Consider the following 15,924-nt stretch of genomic DNA (forward strand, 5'->3'; position numbering starts at 1 on the left):
ACCCAAGAGGAGGACGACAAGATCCGCGACTATCTACAACGAGCTCAATGGGATGGCCAGTGATGGAGAGGTCGCGGCTCTATGGTATGGGGATGGACGGTGAGAAGTGGGCCTAGGTGGAGAGGGCGGCAGCCGGCGGACTCGATTGGGATCACTGGATCGGACCGGTGGAAGAGATGACAGAGATTAGTGAGAGGGAGAAGGAAGAAGGGAGTGAAGGAAGGAGAAGGGATAATTTGGTCTAAATTCTTATTGCATTGGAGGGGTACAAAGTGGCACATCTCTAATTTTGGTCAAATTATAGCAGCATGTCTTTAAACAGACGAATAGTAATGATATTTTTCAAAATTGAAGAAATTACAATGGCATGGATCTAATTAACCATTGAAACTAATTAACTCCTCTGATTTGTTTTATAACAATTGAATGTGCTATATTAAATTACTAACCCAATTAAAGCATATAAAAGCATCATGAAACATCTGAGCTTTGGCCACTGATCGGATGAGCCATTTACAAGTTGCAACACATGTTGGAGCCTCAGTTTAGGCCCCCTGATCAACGTTTGCAACAAATTTGGCCACATTTCTCTGAATTGATTCCTCTAGCAACAATAATTTCATGTCCAGTAACAGAGAACAAAACTATTAAATGGGTCTCATGCAACAAATCAACATTCCAAATATCATCTGCCAGAGAATAAACTGCATAAATGTAGAGCATTTAGCTGAACATTTACATGATGGTCATGTCAAATTGCACTCACTTCACACAAGTGTCTTAAACAGAAGGAAGCAAGTTGGTTAAGTAGGAACAGGAAAACCCCAAAAGATCAGCACAGCAAGACATTGAGAGAAAGAGACGATGATACAAGCTCAGAAGATCATATTCTTCTTCACAGCAGGTCACTGAAAGTGTCAAAGCAGCTCCAAAAAAGGTCAACACTCAGCTGCTGTTCTTTTCCGTCCAGAGGTTATTAGCTGCATGGATTACATGGCGTGAACAAATTTCAGAATAATGCGGAGATAACAGCGAGTTTGATGTAATAGAAGTAAGGTGGAAAGAGGTACTGACAGATGAAGAGAGGTCAGATGTCTTCAGTACTCTCAGTCTCTTAACTGAAGAAACAAACATCCTGCATGAATTGCAGTATCAGACTATCAGTTAGGAGGCATATGGTCCAGTTTGATGGTAAAATTATTTTCTCCCAGTTTGATAATCAATAAAATTAAAAAAAAACAAGGGAATAGACTGCATATCATTTTCAAGCATTGCTGTTTGCATAATCAGTATCCAATAAAAGTAGTAACTTTGTTTACTACTCTCTGAAAATGCAACGGTAAAACGAAAAACTCACCCCCATGGCACATCTCCAACAAGCACCCTGTCACCTTCATAATCCTCATAAACCAAAGTGTACTCCCCAGTTCCATCTAGCAAGCCAGATATTGCCACATCTTCCTGCCGGCAGTCCTTTGCTCCAGCAGCGAGGGGGTCTCTTTGGGCTTAAATACAACGACGCAAATTGAACACATTGGATCAGATACTAATCCGATAACTCAGCCATTCAAATTTCAAAATACTGAAATTAACGAAGAAATAATTTGCGAACTTTCGAAAGAACAATAAAGAAACAATTTATGCAGTGCCATGGTTCAGTATCAGTGAAAAACTCTTCAGATACTCTATCATAAACTACAGTCGCAATTGAATGATTTGATTTTGTTACAAAACAACAGAGTTGAGGTTCATATACCTGCAAGAAGGCCTCGGAATAGCTTGTCAACCGCTAAAGAAAGCTTCTCATAGCTATCAAAAGCATTCAGATCGATCTTTCTACCAATAGGGATACCATCCATGTTAATCTTTATGAATGGAGCTCTCTTGATCTCTTCCGCTTTTGCAGCCTTCTTTCCATTCTGCAGTTCAAGAGATGCTTTGCTGGATGTAGCCAGATTTCTTCTGAATGTTCGAACCGGAGGCCAACCAACAACAGGAGTACTAGGAGATCTGCATTTCGAGGTTGTCAGGTTGAAAAAGGTTCAGAAATGATCTCATGTATTATTTTGCAAATAATAACTACAGCAAACTAAAACTAGAGTATCTGACTAGCTATAGTTACTATTTTCAAGGTTGAAAAGTTCAGAAATGGTATCATATATTATTTTGCAAAGAATAACTACATCAAACTACAAAATAGAGTATCTGACTAGCTATAGTTATTACCTTTCAATTTCCGTTTTTTGTACAAATCCTAAATCACCTATGCATCAGAAACTACTTCTCTAGAAAAGGATGTTCAAATTAAAACATACACATTGTAGTAGTCTACATTCAGATCAGGAAGCTTAGTGCCTGATGGTGTACAACACCAGCAAATGATTGCTAGCTAATGCCAAAGCTTTGCCTATATATGGTGACACAAGAGTGGCTTATAAATGGATGCAATCTAAAGGGTGGCATATGATCAATTTTCCTGAAATTATACTTAAGTAAATAATCCTGCAACCAGGTATGTCAGGTGAACTAACAACAACTGTCATGAACAGAAGGGACAAACTAGAAAGTAAACAACAAACAGTACTACATGTTGACAAAGACAACTGCATCCCTCATAAATGGAGTAGGAGATCTATCTATCTATCTCCATGGATAGCATGCAGGCAGGCAGAAGCAAACAAGCAAAATGGTTTTTGTCATAAATGAGGAGCAGGGCATGCAGGAGATGGAGGCATCTCCCTCTTCAATTCATGCAGATGAGGAGGAAATGAGGAATAAAGAATCAGGAGCTACTAGCTAGCTACCAATCCAACAGTTGAGTTTGCCCACTCATAAAAAGCAAAAGATTATATATGGTGCTGTGGAATTTTTGACATGTGAGGAGAGGCCCTTATGATTCCCAACCTTGTCTGGAAGCAGCCATTATTGTTGGATGCAAGTGCATTATTCCCTGTAGCTGGTGGTGGATGTGCCTCTTCTTCCTCTGGGGACCCCTTGTTTTTGTTTGCCTTGCCTGCACAAGAACAAGGAGGAAGAAACAAGATGTGATATCATGCTTCAGAGAACTTTTTCCCCTGCTGTTCTTGACTTTTGAGCATGGCACATGCAATCAAGATTGAAGAAGAACCAATGATGCAATATTCTACTCATATGCAATACTTCTTTTTTTTTGGGTCAGATAATGGATTTTTCATTAAACAATGAAACTACCTAGGTTTCATATGTAAACACACTTACCACAAGTATTTTCTTGAGCAGTGTTTACCACAAGTACTATGTATCAAGACAACTAAATCTCTGAAACCGTACTGGTAAAAGTTCAGTGCATCTATCAGCTCCCCCCAATAAAAACACAAAGTTCATAATGTCTCAAAAAAAAATGTACTACTAGTACTAGCCATTATACTCGAATCTCACACAACAATCTTCTTAACAACTAATTTTTCAGGTTCCTTTTCTGCTCATTCTTCTCAGCCAAATTTTAGAAACCACTCCTACTTCAGAGTTGAGAGCAATGACACACACATTTCTGCTCAGGTCTCAAACGCTGCATTACCCATATATCTAACTAAGTTTCATCAGAAAATGAGGCACATTTTTGTGCTATGTCACAACACCAAAACACTAACAAAAACACACGTATAACTAGATGTCTATTACAGTAACATGCAACTGACATCGCAAGAACACGAGATCAGTTACAGAGTTGTGAACTTTTTCTTTTATCTGTACCTTGCGAGTGGGAGACGAGTGTGGAGTAGCCCAGGGAGAGCATGGAGCTCTTGTCACCATCATCATCATCAGCAGCAGCAGCTGCTGCAATGGAGTGCTTCGTCGTCGTCCCCTTGTCCCTGCACGCCGCTCGCCATCCTCCTCCGGGGAGCCCAAGGCTGAGCTCCAGCGTCTTCTCCTCCTCCTCCTGTTCATCGCCATGGCGATGGTGATCGCTTGGCTCCCCCATCCAGCTTCCGCCGAGACGGCCTCTGCTGATCTTCTTCATGCTCTCCGACGCCTCCCCCATCACCCGCTCACTAGATGTACAGCTCGCCCAAATCCAAGAACAAATCAAGAAAGCAGAAACTAGCTAGCTGAGCTGCTGCTGCTGCTGGTTGCTGTCTTGGCTGCAATGCAAGAGAGAGAGGTGTGGAACAGAGAGCTAGAAAAGGTGTGGGAATGGTAGTAGTAGCTGCAGCTGCAATGCGAGCAACGGCACACGGCAATGTGATGCTCCGATGCGAGTAGCGTCTAGCTGAGCCTGAGCCTGAGCTGAGCTGAGATGCCGCCCATGACGTCCTATCCTGCTACTCCTCCTATCATGCCCTGATAGAGAGAGATTCGTGTTTGCTTCTGCTGCCTACTGCATTCTCTCTCTCTCTCTTTCTCTATATTCCTCTCACTCAAAAGGTGGCAGATGGAGCAGGTAAAATAGCATACTATTAGCCGGCTATAAATATATTTTAATGAGATAAAAATGAGAGAGAAAAGCAGCGGGTTACAGATCTGTAGCCAGCTGCAGCACGGACTCTAAGACACAATGTGTGTATGATAGGTGGGACCATATATTAATAATATAGTAAACAACTGTTGTATGAATTGACTATTAGATCGGCTATAGGTGAATTGGACTAAGCAGTGGGCTATACTATTAAACTGGCTCTAATAATGTGGTGGTTTTGCTTTAGACTAATTAAAGTGCCATTAACAAGCTCATCAGCTAGTAATAGAGTAGTATTAGCAAGAAGATGATGATGATTATGGAGGCAGGACAGCAAGCGACAAGGCCATAGGTGGGTGAGAATGAGATGGTGATGGGGATAATTAGGCGTGCAGCGGAGAAGATTTGCAGGATCCTGCTCTTTTGGCCGCTGCTGCAGTACTCTACTATTCCTATTCGGCTAGTATTCCTTTCTACTCTCTCTCATGGCATCTGTGCCTGCCTGCGTTGGGCCGCGAGCACATTGCTGTTGTGGTTGCCCTGTCTGTCTGTCCGTGTGTCGTCAGGGTCATCAGGATTCAGGGGCAAATGCAAATGCAAATGCAAATATGCAGTGCAGAGAAACTGCAGGCCATGCAGAGGCAGAGGCAGCAGAGCACTGAAAAGGTTACAGTGGCCAAGCAAGCAAGCAAAGGTGACAACCAAACCAAAATATGCTTTGCTTTGCTTTGCTTTGCATTGCTTTGGCTTTGATGATTTCCTCTTCTTCTTCTTCTTCTTCTTGCGCGCGGGCGAGGCCGGCTCCCGAGTTGGTGGTTGTTGGCATGCCAACGGACGACGGGTTGTTGGCTCAAGAAAGCTGCCTTTCTCTTCCTTTCTTGTGAGTTGGGATCAGAGTACTCATCGCTAGCTCTGGGTTCGTTTGTTTGTTTGTTTCGGTGCCTTGCATTGCGTTGCACCTGTAAACAATTGCAGGGATGCAGGTGTGGCATGCATAATGCATTGATTCTTGGAGCAAGCAATGGAGAGTTGTTTTGTTGGAGAATTTTATGTAGAAAGTGGTCTTATGTTGTGTGATACTTCCTCTCTTTTCAAATATTACCTCCGCTTTTTATATATATAACATTGTTGGTTGTTCGTATAATGTTTGTCTATTCATCTTATTAAAAATTTAGTGTAAATTTTTAAAAATATAAGTAAAGGTCAGAGTTTTATATGATAAAATAAAACATAAAAAAATAAATAGCATTTATATAACCTTTTTAAACAGAACATATAATCAAACGTCGCATTAAAAATCAACAACGTCATATATTATAAAATGGAGAGAGTTTAATATTTCTCAGTACAATAGTCTACTTTTCAAGGCATTTAATAGGGTGCGCGCACCCTCAACAGGATCACTCTCCCAACTGATAGTGGTAGCTTGGATCTAATGTTGAAACATGAAACCACTCATTTTGTATTGTAAATGCCCTTCAAAGATAATAGAAGAAATAGGGCATGTTTGGATTGTTGCAACTTTCATGACCATTCTGTTCCTGTACCAAATTTTGGTATTAGCATTTTGGTATTACCAAGATTTGATAATGCAACAAATCAAACATGTTCTTGTCATTTCTATCTTACTAAAAGTTGGCCGTCCCGAAGGTTTTCGCTCTTAAAATCTCTATCATATTTTGGTAAAGCCTACCAATCAAACATAATCAATATTATCAAATTTTGGTAATACCAAAATTTATACTTGGGTATTACCAAGTTTGGTAGGGTTGGTTTGGGCAGCAACAAACCAAAAAGATGCTTACTTTTGGCCTCTGCAAAAATAAATGATAACATTAATATTTGAATCCCAGTGAATAGAGTTATGCATCTACGACTCCCTCCCATGATCACATTGATGTTGCTTTCTCAATGGAGTTATCTTTTGCTTTTTCTTATTTCCTGTTTTGTAAATTTGTAACATCTGTTGGCAACTGAAAATAGAATGTGAAGTGAGCCCATGGAAAAAAAAAAGGCACATTGCACAATTTGCGGAAAAAATAGTTATCTTAGATATCATGCAAAACCTTGCTTGAAACTTCATGCAAAATTACTTGTAGCATGAAACCATCCATGCAAAAAATTGTGAGAGCACAAGAATGCACTTTCTGCATCTAGGAAAGCAAGTGCCCCTAGAGGTCAACAATAATGAGCTGGTGGCAGCATCCAAGCAACAACAGTGTGCAGGTGGTGAGTGACTAACTTCAACTTGGGTGCCATTTTGGACTTTGGAGGGAATCATTGTAGTAGTAACCTCCATCCACCACCTTTGCATAAACCTCTCTCTGGTCCCCTACATCTTTGCTCCTCTTCTTCTTGGTGGCCGTTGGATCAAGGATTCCTTGATCTAGCGTCCTATGTAAGGTTTGTCAATGTTTCTACCGCGAGAGAGAGAGAGTTAGATGAAATTTCCACGCTTCTAATAAATTTAATTCCATTAATCATGTAACTATGTGTTGTCGAATAGACAACCACGTCACGTCGAAGACGTGGTTTTTTTCAACCGTTGTTGGAAAAGTGAAACAGTTGTATTATTTAGTGAAAATTTTTTTTAGAATCCCCCTATTATATGGCCCTAGGAGGCTATTTATAGCCCCATTACAGGTTCTCCCTATTAGGGTTTAGATTTTACAGTGGAATTTTCATTGTTACCCTTATGATAGGGACATTATTGAGGGCACACTGTGTCCTTTACACATATGGGCTCCTACTGGACTTAAATGGCTCGGCCCATCTATCTGCCAAAATTTCCTGAGGACGTAGCGGCCCGCTAGGCTTCCCGACGACAAGGTTCGGTACTTTGGCGAAACCCGTGCCTTCGTGCCGAGGCTTTCGCCGCATCATCTACGCCCGTGCAGCCTTCTGGCAAGGACTCCGCTTGGCGAAGCTGGCGTAACCCAAGCCACGGCTTACACCCATATGGCTTTATTCTCAACCTTCGCCGCCTGCCTCCGGTCTGAGCCTATTGCCCGAGTTTTTTGGTTTCGGCAGGTTCGGCCGAAGGCCCTTCGTGGTATGCCTCCAGCACTATGCAAATGTTGCATTTCTAACTCTAGATTTCCTAATAACCTGTAATATGTCCATATTATACAACGGTATAGGCCTATATAATTAGAAATTGACCAGATGGGTGGACTAATAATCTCTACTATTATAAAAACTGAAGATGTTTTTATTGGTCTCTTGGTACACCATCCGTATTTGAGTCTGTCAGTTTGTTCGCTTTTGGAAACACATATCCGTATGTGAGTCGGATTTTAAGTCCGTTTGCTTTTGGAAATAAAAAGAGTCATATAAGAAATCTCTTTAAAAAACTCGCATGCTAATTTAAGATGAAAGTTGGACTCCTAATTGTAGCTCATGATTTTCTAAAGAACTGTCCAAGTGAATTCTCACAATGAATTTCATCATAACTAAACCATATAGCAACAATAAGATTAAAATAGCATTTACCCGTTGTAACGCACGGATACTTTTTTCTAGTTCACCAATAAATTTATGTTTTTTTTAATACCAAATAAAGTTAAGTTGGTCGTACCAGGTTATTTTTCTTGCAAAATATGGAGAGTTCTGTGTAAACGTAGGGGGGGGCTTTGTGTAAAACTTTGGATCACTAAGAATAAATCACTAAATTTTACTGTGGCTATGCACATACTTCCTCCGTCCTAAAATATAATCATTTTTAGCATAGTGGCAAGTCAAATATTTTCAACATTTACTATTAATAAAAAAAATAAAAAAGATCAATCATGTAAAATTGATGTTACTAGATTTATCATTAAACAAACTATCATAATATTTAACTTTTTTATTTAAAACATCTTACTTTTATATTGATATTGTTGGTCAAAGTAATATCTCGGAGATCGTGCCAAAGTCCAAAAATATTCATATTTTGAGACGGAGGGATCAGTACGAAGGAAAGGGAACATAAGAAGGACGCTTTTAAAGAAGTAGAGAAATATCATCATGTGATTAATAGCAGGATTTTCTAGATAAGTTCCGTACGGATAACAAAGAATAGAAATTTGAAAATGCCCAATTCTACAAGATTATTCTTGGTAGATTTCACCGAGAGAAAAAAGAAATCCAAAAAAAACATGGCATGAATACATGCAGGCGTGGGTGTGTGTTAGATGAGAAGAGAATATATAACAACCAAAATGTGGTATAGTCGGTGATACCATCTTTAGCTAGCTACTTTCTGTTTAGTTTAGGCCATTAGGACGGTGGTCCAAAATACATGTAGGAGTATAAATTGCAGAAAGAAAAGGTAGGTAGGTAGGTGTGGCCAGCCAGGGGCCAGCGCCGCCGCGGCGCGTGCTGCCGGCCGCCGCCGCGCCGTCAACCTTTTGGACGGACGGACGGACGGCGCAGCTAGCAGCTCACAAAGATTATCTGCGGTCAATTGGCCCTCCTGCCGTCCCCTGTACTGGTTCTGCTGATGTGATGACCACATTTTATGATCACAGTTGTGACTTTTCATACTTTTTAAATAATATATTTCATATGCCGTAGATTTATTTTTTTTAACATTTTGGCTAGCAATTTATCCACCACACTTTTGTGGCTGCCCAAATTTGTCTAACGTTAGTTGTGGTAAAGTGTGGCTGGCAACTAAACATGTAAGTTTTCGTATGATTAATCACATTCCTAAAAAAAATGCAGGTCCAGATGCTACCATCGTTGTAATTCAAATTATTTGTGTTTTACATTTGTATCTTAGATCATTATTTTATAAGATATCATTCAAAGCCAGCTCCTACCATTCGTACAACGTGCTTATCGGCAATTTTACAAAATTATAATGGCATGGTTACAATTTTCCCAATAAACTAAGGCCCGGTTTAGATCTCCTGCAAATTTTACATCCTATCATATCGAATGTTTGGACATATACATAAAGTATTAAATATAGACGAAAAAAATAACTAATTATACAGATTACGTGTAAATTGCGAGACGAATCTTTTAAGTCTAATTGCGACATGATTTAGGCTTAATAAATTCGAATTAAATCTGAAAATATATTGTTCATTCAATTTTTTGTTAGAAATATTCGGTATGCAAAATCTTTTGCACAAATATACCATCAGTCTCGCACAACCATTGCGCAAAAATAACGTGGAAATGACGTCGCGACCGGTATCGCGTAGTGAAAGTGCGAGATCGCACGGTCTCGCGCGGTCTCGCTCAAGTAAATTGCGATACCGTGCCTTGCCGATTTAATTAGCGATTAATTATCTGATAACAATCCGGCCCAGGTGGGGTCTCGATAACTTAAGGTTGCCCGGAACTCAACAGTTCATAGGCACACCCACTCGGGGAAATACCCAATCTCCCTAAAAGACTAGTCCAATAGGGAAAGGGTGGCTCTCCCTTTTAAAGTGGCTTCCTCCTCTCAAGCTAAGCAAGGTGGGATTATTCAGAGGCTCACATGGTCGCCGCCCAACTTTTGCGTCTTTGCCAGTGGGTAACAGTGGAGGATGTCCTCATCATTATCCTGATTAGCGATCGCTAATCAAATGGAACCCATTGGACAGTGTCGTTGATTGCTTCAGGGAGACCGTTCGGTCTCGCTCTTCCATTCCGCAAGACCGTGCGGTCTCGCGCTTTCACCGTGTGATACCATTTTCGCACAACGAATGTGTGACACCGACGGTATATTTTTGCACAGGTTTTTGCATCCCGAATATTCCTGAGAAAAAAATGAATGAACAGTATATTTTCAAATTTAATTCTAATAAATTCATCTCGCGGTTTACACGCGGATTCTGTAATTTGTTTTGTTGTTAGACTACATTTAATACTTCAAATGTGTGTCCGTATATCCGATGTGATACGTCAAAACTTTACACCCATGGATCTAAACACGGCCTAAACTAAACATTTGATTGGGGAAGACAAAACAAGTTCCTTTTTTTTTTTGACAAAAATAAATCCGTGCGGTATTATTTGACCGCACGGGATAATCGATTATCCCATGCGGTCCACTTAACCCGACCGTACGGAAAAATGATATTCTGCGCGGTTGGGCCGCCCGCACACGAAAATATTTATTTTTCCAGACACCTGGGTCCAGACGGGGAAAACCTCCGCATGGAAAAATCAATTTGACCGCAAAAAAAATAGTTTATATAGTAGTGTGGTTATATTAATCAGCTATCGTTGCATCGGAGTTTGTGGAAATAGAGAATAAATGTATTTGGAGGACATAAAGAGAAATAATTGCATTGAAATTTGATAAAATATGGATATTTAGTTCTTTTTATGTGTTGATATGTGTGTGATGGATGAAAAATAAATATATTTTTATGGCCCCTTTGAATCAAACGATTTTTGGAGAAATTTTATAGGATTCTATAAAAAATTTTTCCTATTTGACCCTTTCATACAAAGGATTGGAGCTTTTTAAATCATATGAAATTCCTATGGAATGACTCATTGCACATAGATTTTGAAAAAAACACTTAGCAAGAACTCAAAACTCTTAGAAAATTTTCTTTGATTTTATCTCTCTCATCAGATTCCTTTGTTTTTTATGCGATTCAATCAACCAGTCACTTATGTATGTTTTACATTTTCATTCCTATCATAATCCTGTATTTTTTTCTATTCTTTTTTTTCCTTATGCGATTCAAAGGAGACCTTAGGGCATGTTGATCCAACCCTAAAATTTTACGCCCTGTCACATCGAACGTTTAAACACCTATATGAAGTATTAAATATAGGCTTAGAAAGAACTAATTGCATAGATTGCGACTACTTGGCGAGACGAATCTTTTAAGCTTAATTGCTCCATGATTTGACAATGTAGTGCTACAGTAAACTATGGTAATGACGGATTAATTAGGATTAATAATTGGTCTCACAGTTTACTGGTGGATACTGTAATTAGTTTTTTATTAGTGTCCAAACACCCTATACGACACCATATATAATAACCGATGTGACACATCAAAATTTTACACCCTTATATATAGACACCCCTTTAGCATACTACAAATCGGTAGAAACGGGTCTACACGAAGGAGGAGGACAACACGTGAGCTGAGTAGTACGAGTAATCGAGATCAGGTTGTGATGTGACCGACCAAACAGGACGACGTGTATACTGTTGCAGTAGTACATTGCATTGGAGGCAGATTAACTTGTCCACGTGGCGACCGGCTGGCAAAATTCGGGCTTTCTTGGCAGAGGAGAGGAGCAGTAGCAGCTTTGCAAATTGCCATTGTCTCGTGTTGCTCCTCTCTGCAGCTGGTTCAGTTGGTGCTGTGTGCCTGTGCAAAATGAAAATGCAGACGAGACGACTTCACCAACGCGAGAACGAAAATGCAGACGACTCCAATCTACCAACAAGACAACGGTTTCTATGAAATCGTAGCGTTTTTGCCTGTATTTCTATTCCCTCTACTTCTCTACTGACAATGTTGGATTTGATATTAAAACATGCCATTCTAATTTTCTCGGTTATAAATATATACGCTACACCTGTTGGGCCGTGCAGCCCACTTGAGTAAGCCTGGGCCGATGGCACCATCGTTCGTTGGAATAAGTTCATCTGACGTCCTTTAACTTGTCAACAAATCCGATTTTCACCTTCAAGATACAATTGGTCCCTCAATTGTCAAAACCGGTGTAATATAGATCTCAAGGTGGTTTGGATAGCAGTTTTAATTGATGTGACGCCTAAGTGGCTAATTTGACTCGGTCTTCATCTGACATGGCATATGAAGCAAAAATTTAACAATTTTAAAAAATAAAACAAAATATATAGACCTACATGTCAATCAAATAATAAGATTAAAAAATAATGGAACCCACATGTTAGTGCCCCCCACTTCCTTCACCTCATCCTTTCCCCCTCTCTTCCTCTTCTAGGCTTCCATCCTCCATCCTCCGGTGCTCCCACAGCGACGACATCCCAGGCGTCGAAGTGGGTGACCGTTGGCCACCTATGGCTTGCGGGCTCAAGAACGTCGGCGGTGGTTAGAGGAATAGGGAGAGGAGGACGGCGAGCGCACTGAGCGGTGGAAGAGGAGGGGTGTGCAGCAGGCGGCGGGAGTGAAGCAGACGCTTTCCTTTCCCTCTAGATCTCCGCCCCCTCGGCTCCGGCTCCACCGCCGTCGACCAACGCTTATGCGCGGAGGAGGACCGACCGCCCGCGCTGTCCCTTGCTCCTGCCTCATCTCCCATAGCCTCCATCCTCACCACGCGGAGGAAATACGGAGGCGGTCACCTGCTTCGACAACGACGCCGCAAGCGATGGCCCCCGCCGACTACTTGTGCGACTCCTGGGCCAGCTGCGTGAGCCGTGCCTTAGCTTTCACTGCACCACGAGCACATGCTCCGATAACTACCACAGAGGCCGCGGACAACAACCTAGTCGCTTTCCTTCTCACCCCGTTCTCCTCTTGCACCCAGTAGATCTGCCAGGTCACCAGGAGTGTAGTGCGGCAGCCCTAGAGGCATGATGTCCGACGGAAGAGGAGAGGGGCGGTGGCCATAGGGGAGAAGGGCAGCGACCGGCGGGAAGGAGCTAGGCGACGGCCACGACGTCACCGAGTTCGACCGCCGCAGGGAAGTCTAGGGACCTCCGCTCCTACATCGCCGTCGTGCCTCCTAAGCTCCCACCGCGGGGAGGCTAAGCACTGAACCCACAGCAAGTCAGCAACCACGCGGATTCGGGTCCCCTCCCGATGATGATGGACCCAATAGCCAGTCACCGCTAGATCCCCTCCCGCCGCGTCTCCTCCCGCCGTTGCTAGTCGTTGAGTTCCCCTTTTCGAAGGCCGACATGACCATTCCCTCCCTCTACATAGTTGCTTCCTTCGCCCTGTAGGCGGTGGTCTCCATTGCGATGGAAGAGGAGCAAGCCGGCGGCGACCCTCGTCTCCCTTCGAGCGGTGCCAGTGAAGCCGCCCGCCTCCCTTCTCCCTCTCCGCGTGTGCTCACCGGTCGACGAGGAAGCTCGAGGAGGAGAAGAAGGATGGCTGGGAGGAGGCACCAACACTGCCGTCCGTGGAGGGCGATGAGCCGGTGACAGGAGAGGACTGTGGGATCCACTGATATGTGAGTCCACCTATTTCTTTTATCTTTTATCTAACTGATATGTGGGCCCTACATGTTTTTTAATTTTTAATTTTTATATGTTGCTTTTAGTGCCTCATCACTACCACAGAGAACAAGGACAAATTAGCCACATATACACCACATGAGCTAAAACCACCATCCAAACCGTCGAGGGACCTCGTTTGCTTTGTAGGTGGAGGACTAGTTATATCTGGTTTTGGGTGGAAGGACGAAAATCTAGGCAACAAATTGAACGACCACAAGTGAACTTATTCCTTTCAATTTTAAGTTGTACGGTTTAAAAAGCCCATCTGCAAACTGTGCAATTTGACTGATAGAAATTCATTTGGCATCAACACAGGGCACAAGGTAGCATTCGGCAACCCAGGTTAACAGACCTGATTTCTCCATATCATTACAGCTCACAGCAAGAAATACGATGTCAAAAGAGCCGAATAATTCACTTAATCAATGACCACAACAGAAGGCCCGAGTGAAGAACAAGACCAATAAACCTTGTGCCAGTGAACTAAGAGCAGGAAAGCTGATTAAGAGCCAATTTATAGGGACACTGAGATGGTATGCTGATCAAAGCCAAGTCACAGTAAACGCAGCAATGTAATGTAACAGGGGGGCATATGTCAAAATGCTCAAAAAACTTTTTTTTTTCTAGCAGATCAATCCATATTCTGCGAATAGCGACAAGGAGATGCGCTAAGGGGTACAAAAATTGATAGTGGGCGGAGAACTTAAGGCAGCTAAGGTGGTATGTCAATTCAACACCATTGCTTACTTCTTCTTGCCTGCATCTCCAGCCTTTGTCTGCAAATTCGACACAAGCAAGCAGTTTAGTTACATGTAGTTAGCAATGCGGTTATAACTCCTATAATAATAGAACTTGGCGGTCAGGTAAGTATATAGACCTTCTTCACACCACGGATCTTCTTTGCTCTGTTTCTTCCTCTCCTTCATCTGCTTGCGAGACTCTCAACCTTGGTGGCGAGGCCATTCTGTAGGTATGGCAGCAAAAAGAAAATGAGAAAGACAAAATACATAAAACATGGGCCTTCATAGTTGTTCACGAGTTAAGTTGATATGCATCATGGAAAAGTTGAATTCCAAAACCCCATGAAATAATTAATAGGTACACCTGCCACCTGAAGCTTTAGGCAATGAAACTCATTAAGTTTGGCAGATGCAGTAATGCATAAAGCTAGGTGAAACAGCTCGGAATCAAGCACCTACATGCAACAGCATATTATGCATGTCAAAAGATGAGCTATTCAAGCATGATTTTAACCAATTTTTGTCATGTTATTAAGTTCTGTAATCATACATGGCAGAGATTCGTCGAAACCACCACAATTGCAGTAATTCCTTAGCATAAGATGGGAAGTCAAACCCCACCGCTTCAGCAGTACATGTTTACACACTAACCAATACAATCGCGCTAACATTCTGAACATAAAAGTCATAGTTGCTAACAAAGGCAACGATGCTAGTAAAATACATCATTAAACGCATAAGAATGTGATTCATCATTCCAAACCACTTTACAAGAAATGGTGCTCTACTGATCAACATCAAAAAAAAACACCGATCAACAAGAACCAACAATACTATATTTTTCAAAATGGTAATCCCAAGTGAAATTTACTCCTTTTTCCCATCAGACAACTACTCTAGTAGTACTAGATTGTTCAGATTTCAGCATAGCATCACGATTAACTAAACTATCAAGAGCAGGGCGAGATCAACGAGACAAGAGAGGCGCGTACCCTGATGAGCTGTACTTGGGCTCGTACTTCTGGCGGCGTCGAGGTTGTCGTAGATGAGTCCGAATCCGGTGGACTTGCCTCCTCCGAAGGGTGCGGAACTTGAACACGAAGATGCAGTTGGAGTCCTCACCTCGTACAGCTTCGCCAGCTTCTCCTTCAGATCCGCTGCACACGCACACGCACACGCACGCATGAGCCTCACGCCGGCGGCGGGAAACCCTAGCCCGGACGGTCACCGGAGGAGGAGGAGGATGCGACGCACCTTGGAGACGTTGGCGCGGCCCGGGTGGAGCACCTCGAGCACGAACTGCTTGCGGGAGAGGAGGCGGTTCGTCATGAACTTGCGGGTGCGGAGCGTCACCGCCGGCGCCGTCTTCGTGTCGGCCATGCTTGCGTCGGTGGTGTCCTCGCCGGAGATTCCTCGCTGCGGCGGCGAGAGAGGAGCGGCGAGCGGCGGCGGCGGCGAGGGAGACGCGGGTTGGGGTGGTGGGGGCTTATATATACCCCCCGAACAAACCTAGGGTCTGGCTTGGGCCGTGGTAGAATGGGAATATTGGGCCGGTTATAATGGGCCTGAAGAGATAAATGGGCCGTTTTTTT

At 42.5% G+C, this 15,924-nt stretch overlaps 1 protein-coding gene and 1 pseudogene across 1 annotated transcript; both read right to left on the reverse strand.

Annotated features, from left to right (window-relative positions):
* Positions 1–486: 486 nt before the first annotated feature.
* LOC127759549 (auxin-responsive protein IAA7) lies at positions 487–4,367 on the reverse strand. Its single transcript, XM_052283983.1, has 6 exons — positions 3,733–4,367; positions 2,905–3,013; positions 1,757–2,010; positions 1,358–1,505; positions 1,075–1,135; positions 487–980 (listed from the first exon to the last, which is right to left on the reverse strand). Exons 1-6 carry the CDS (start codon positions 4,019–4,021, stop codon positions 939–941), a joined length of 903 nt encoding a protein of 300 aa, XP_052139943.1. The 5' UTR covers positions 4,022–4,367; the 3' UTR covers positions 487–938.
* A 9,635-nt stretch (positions 4,368–14,002) lies between these two features.
* LOC127759553 (40S ribosomal protein S24-1-like) lies at positions 14,003–15,794 on the reverse strand (annotated as a pseudogene).
* Positions 15,795–15,924: the final 130 nt, after the last annotated feature.

The sequence above is a fragment of the Oryza glaberrima genome, unplaced genomic scaffold, assembly GCF_000147395.1.
Source record: "Oryza glaberrima unplaced genomic scaffold, OglaRS2 ChrUN-Ctg46, whole genome shotgun sequence".
Taxonomy (NCBI): Eukaryota; Viridiplantae; Streptophyta; class Magnoliopsida; order Poales; family Poaceae; genus Oryza; species Oryza glaberrima.

Coding starts and splice junctions, on each gene's coding strand:
- LOC127759549 (XM_052283983.1), bottom strand. CDS start 4,021: ATGGGGGAGGCGTCGGAGAGCATGAAGAAGATCAGCAGAGGCCGTCTC. Junction 3,014..3,732: donor ACTCGTCTCCCACTCGCAAG/GTACAGATAAAA, acceptor GTTCTTGTGCAG/GCAAGGCAAACAAAAACAAG. Junction 1,506..1,756: donor ATTCCGAGGCCTTCTTGCAG/GTATATGAACCT, acceptor GTTGTATTTAAG/CCCAAAGAGACCCCCTCGCT.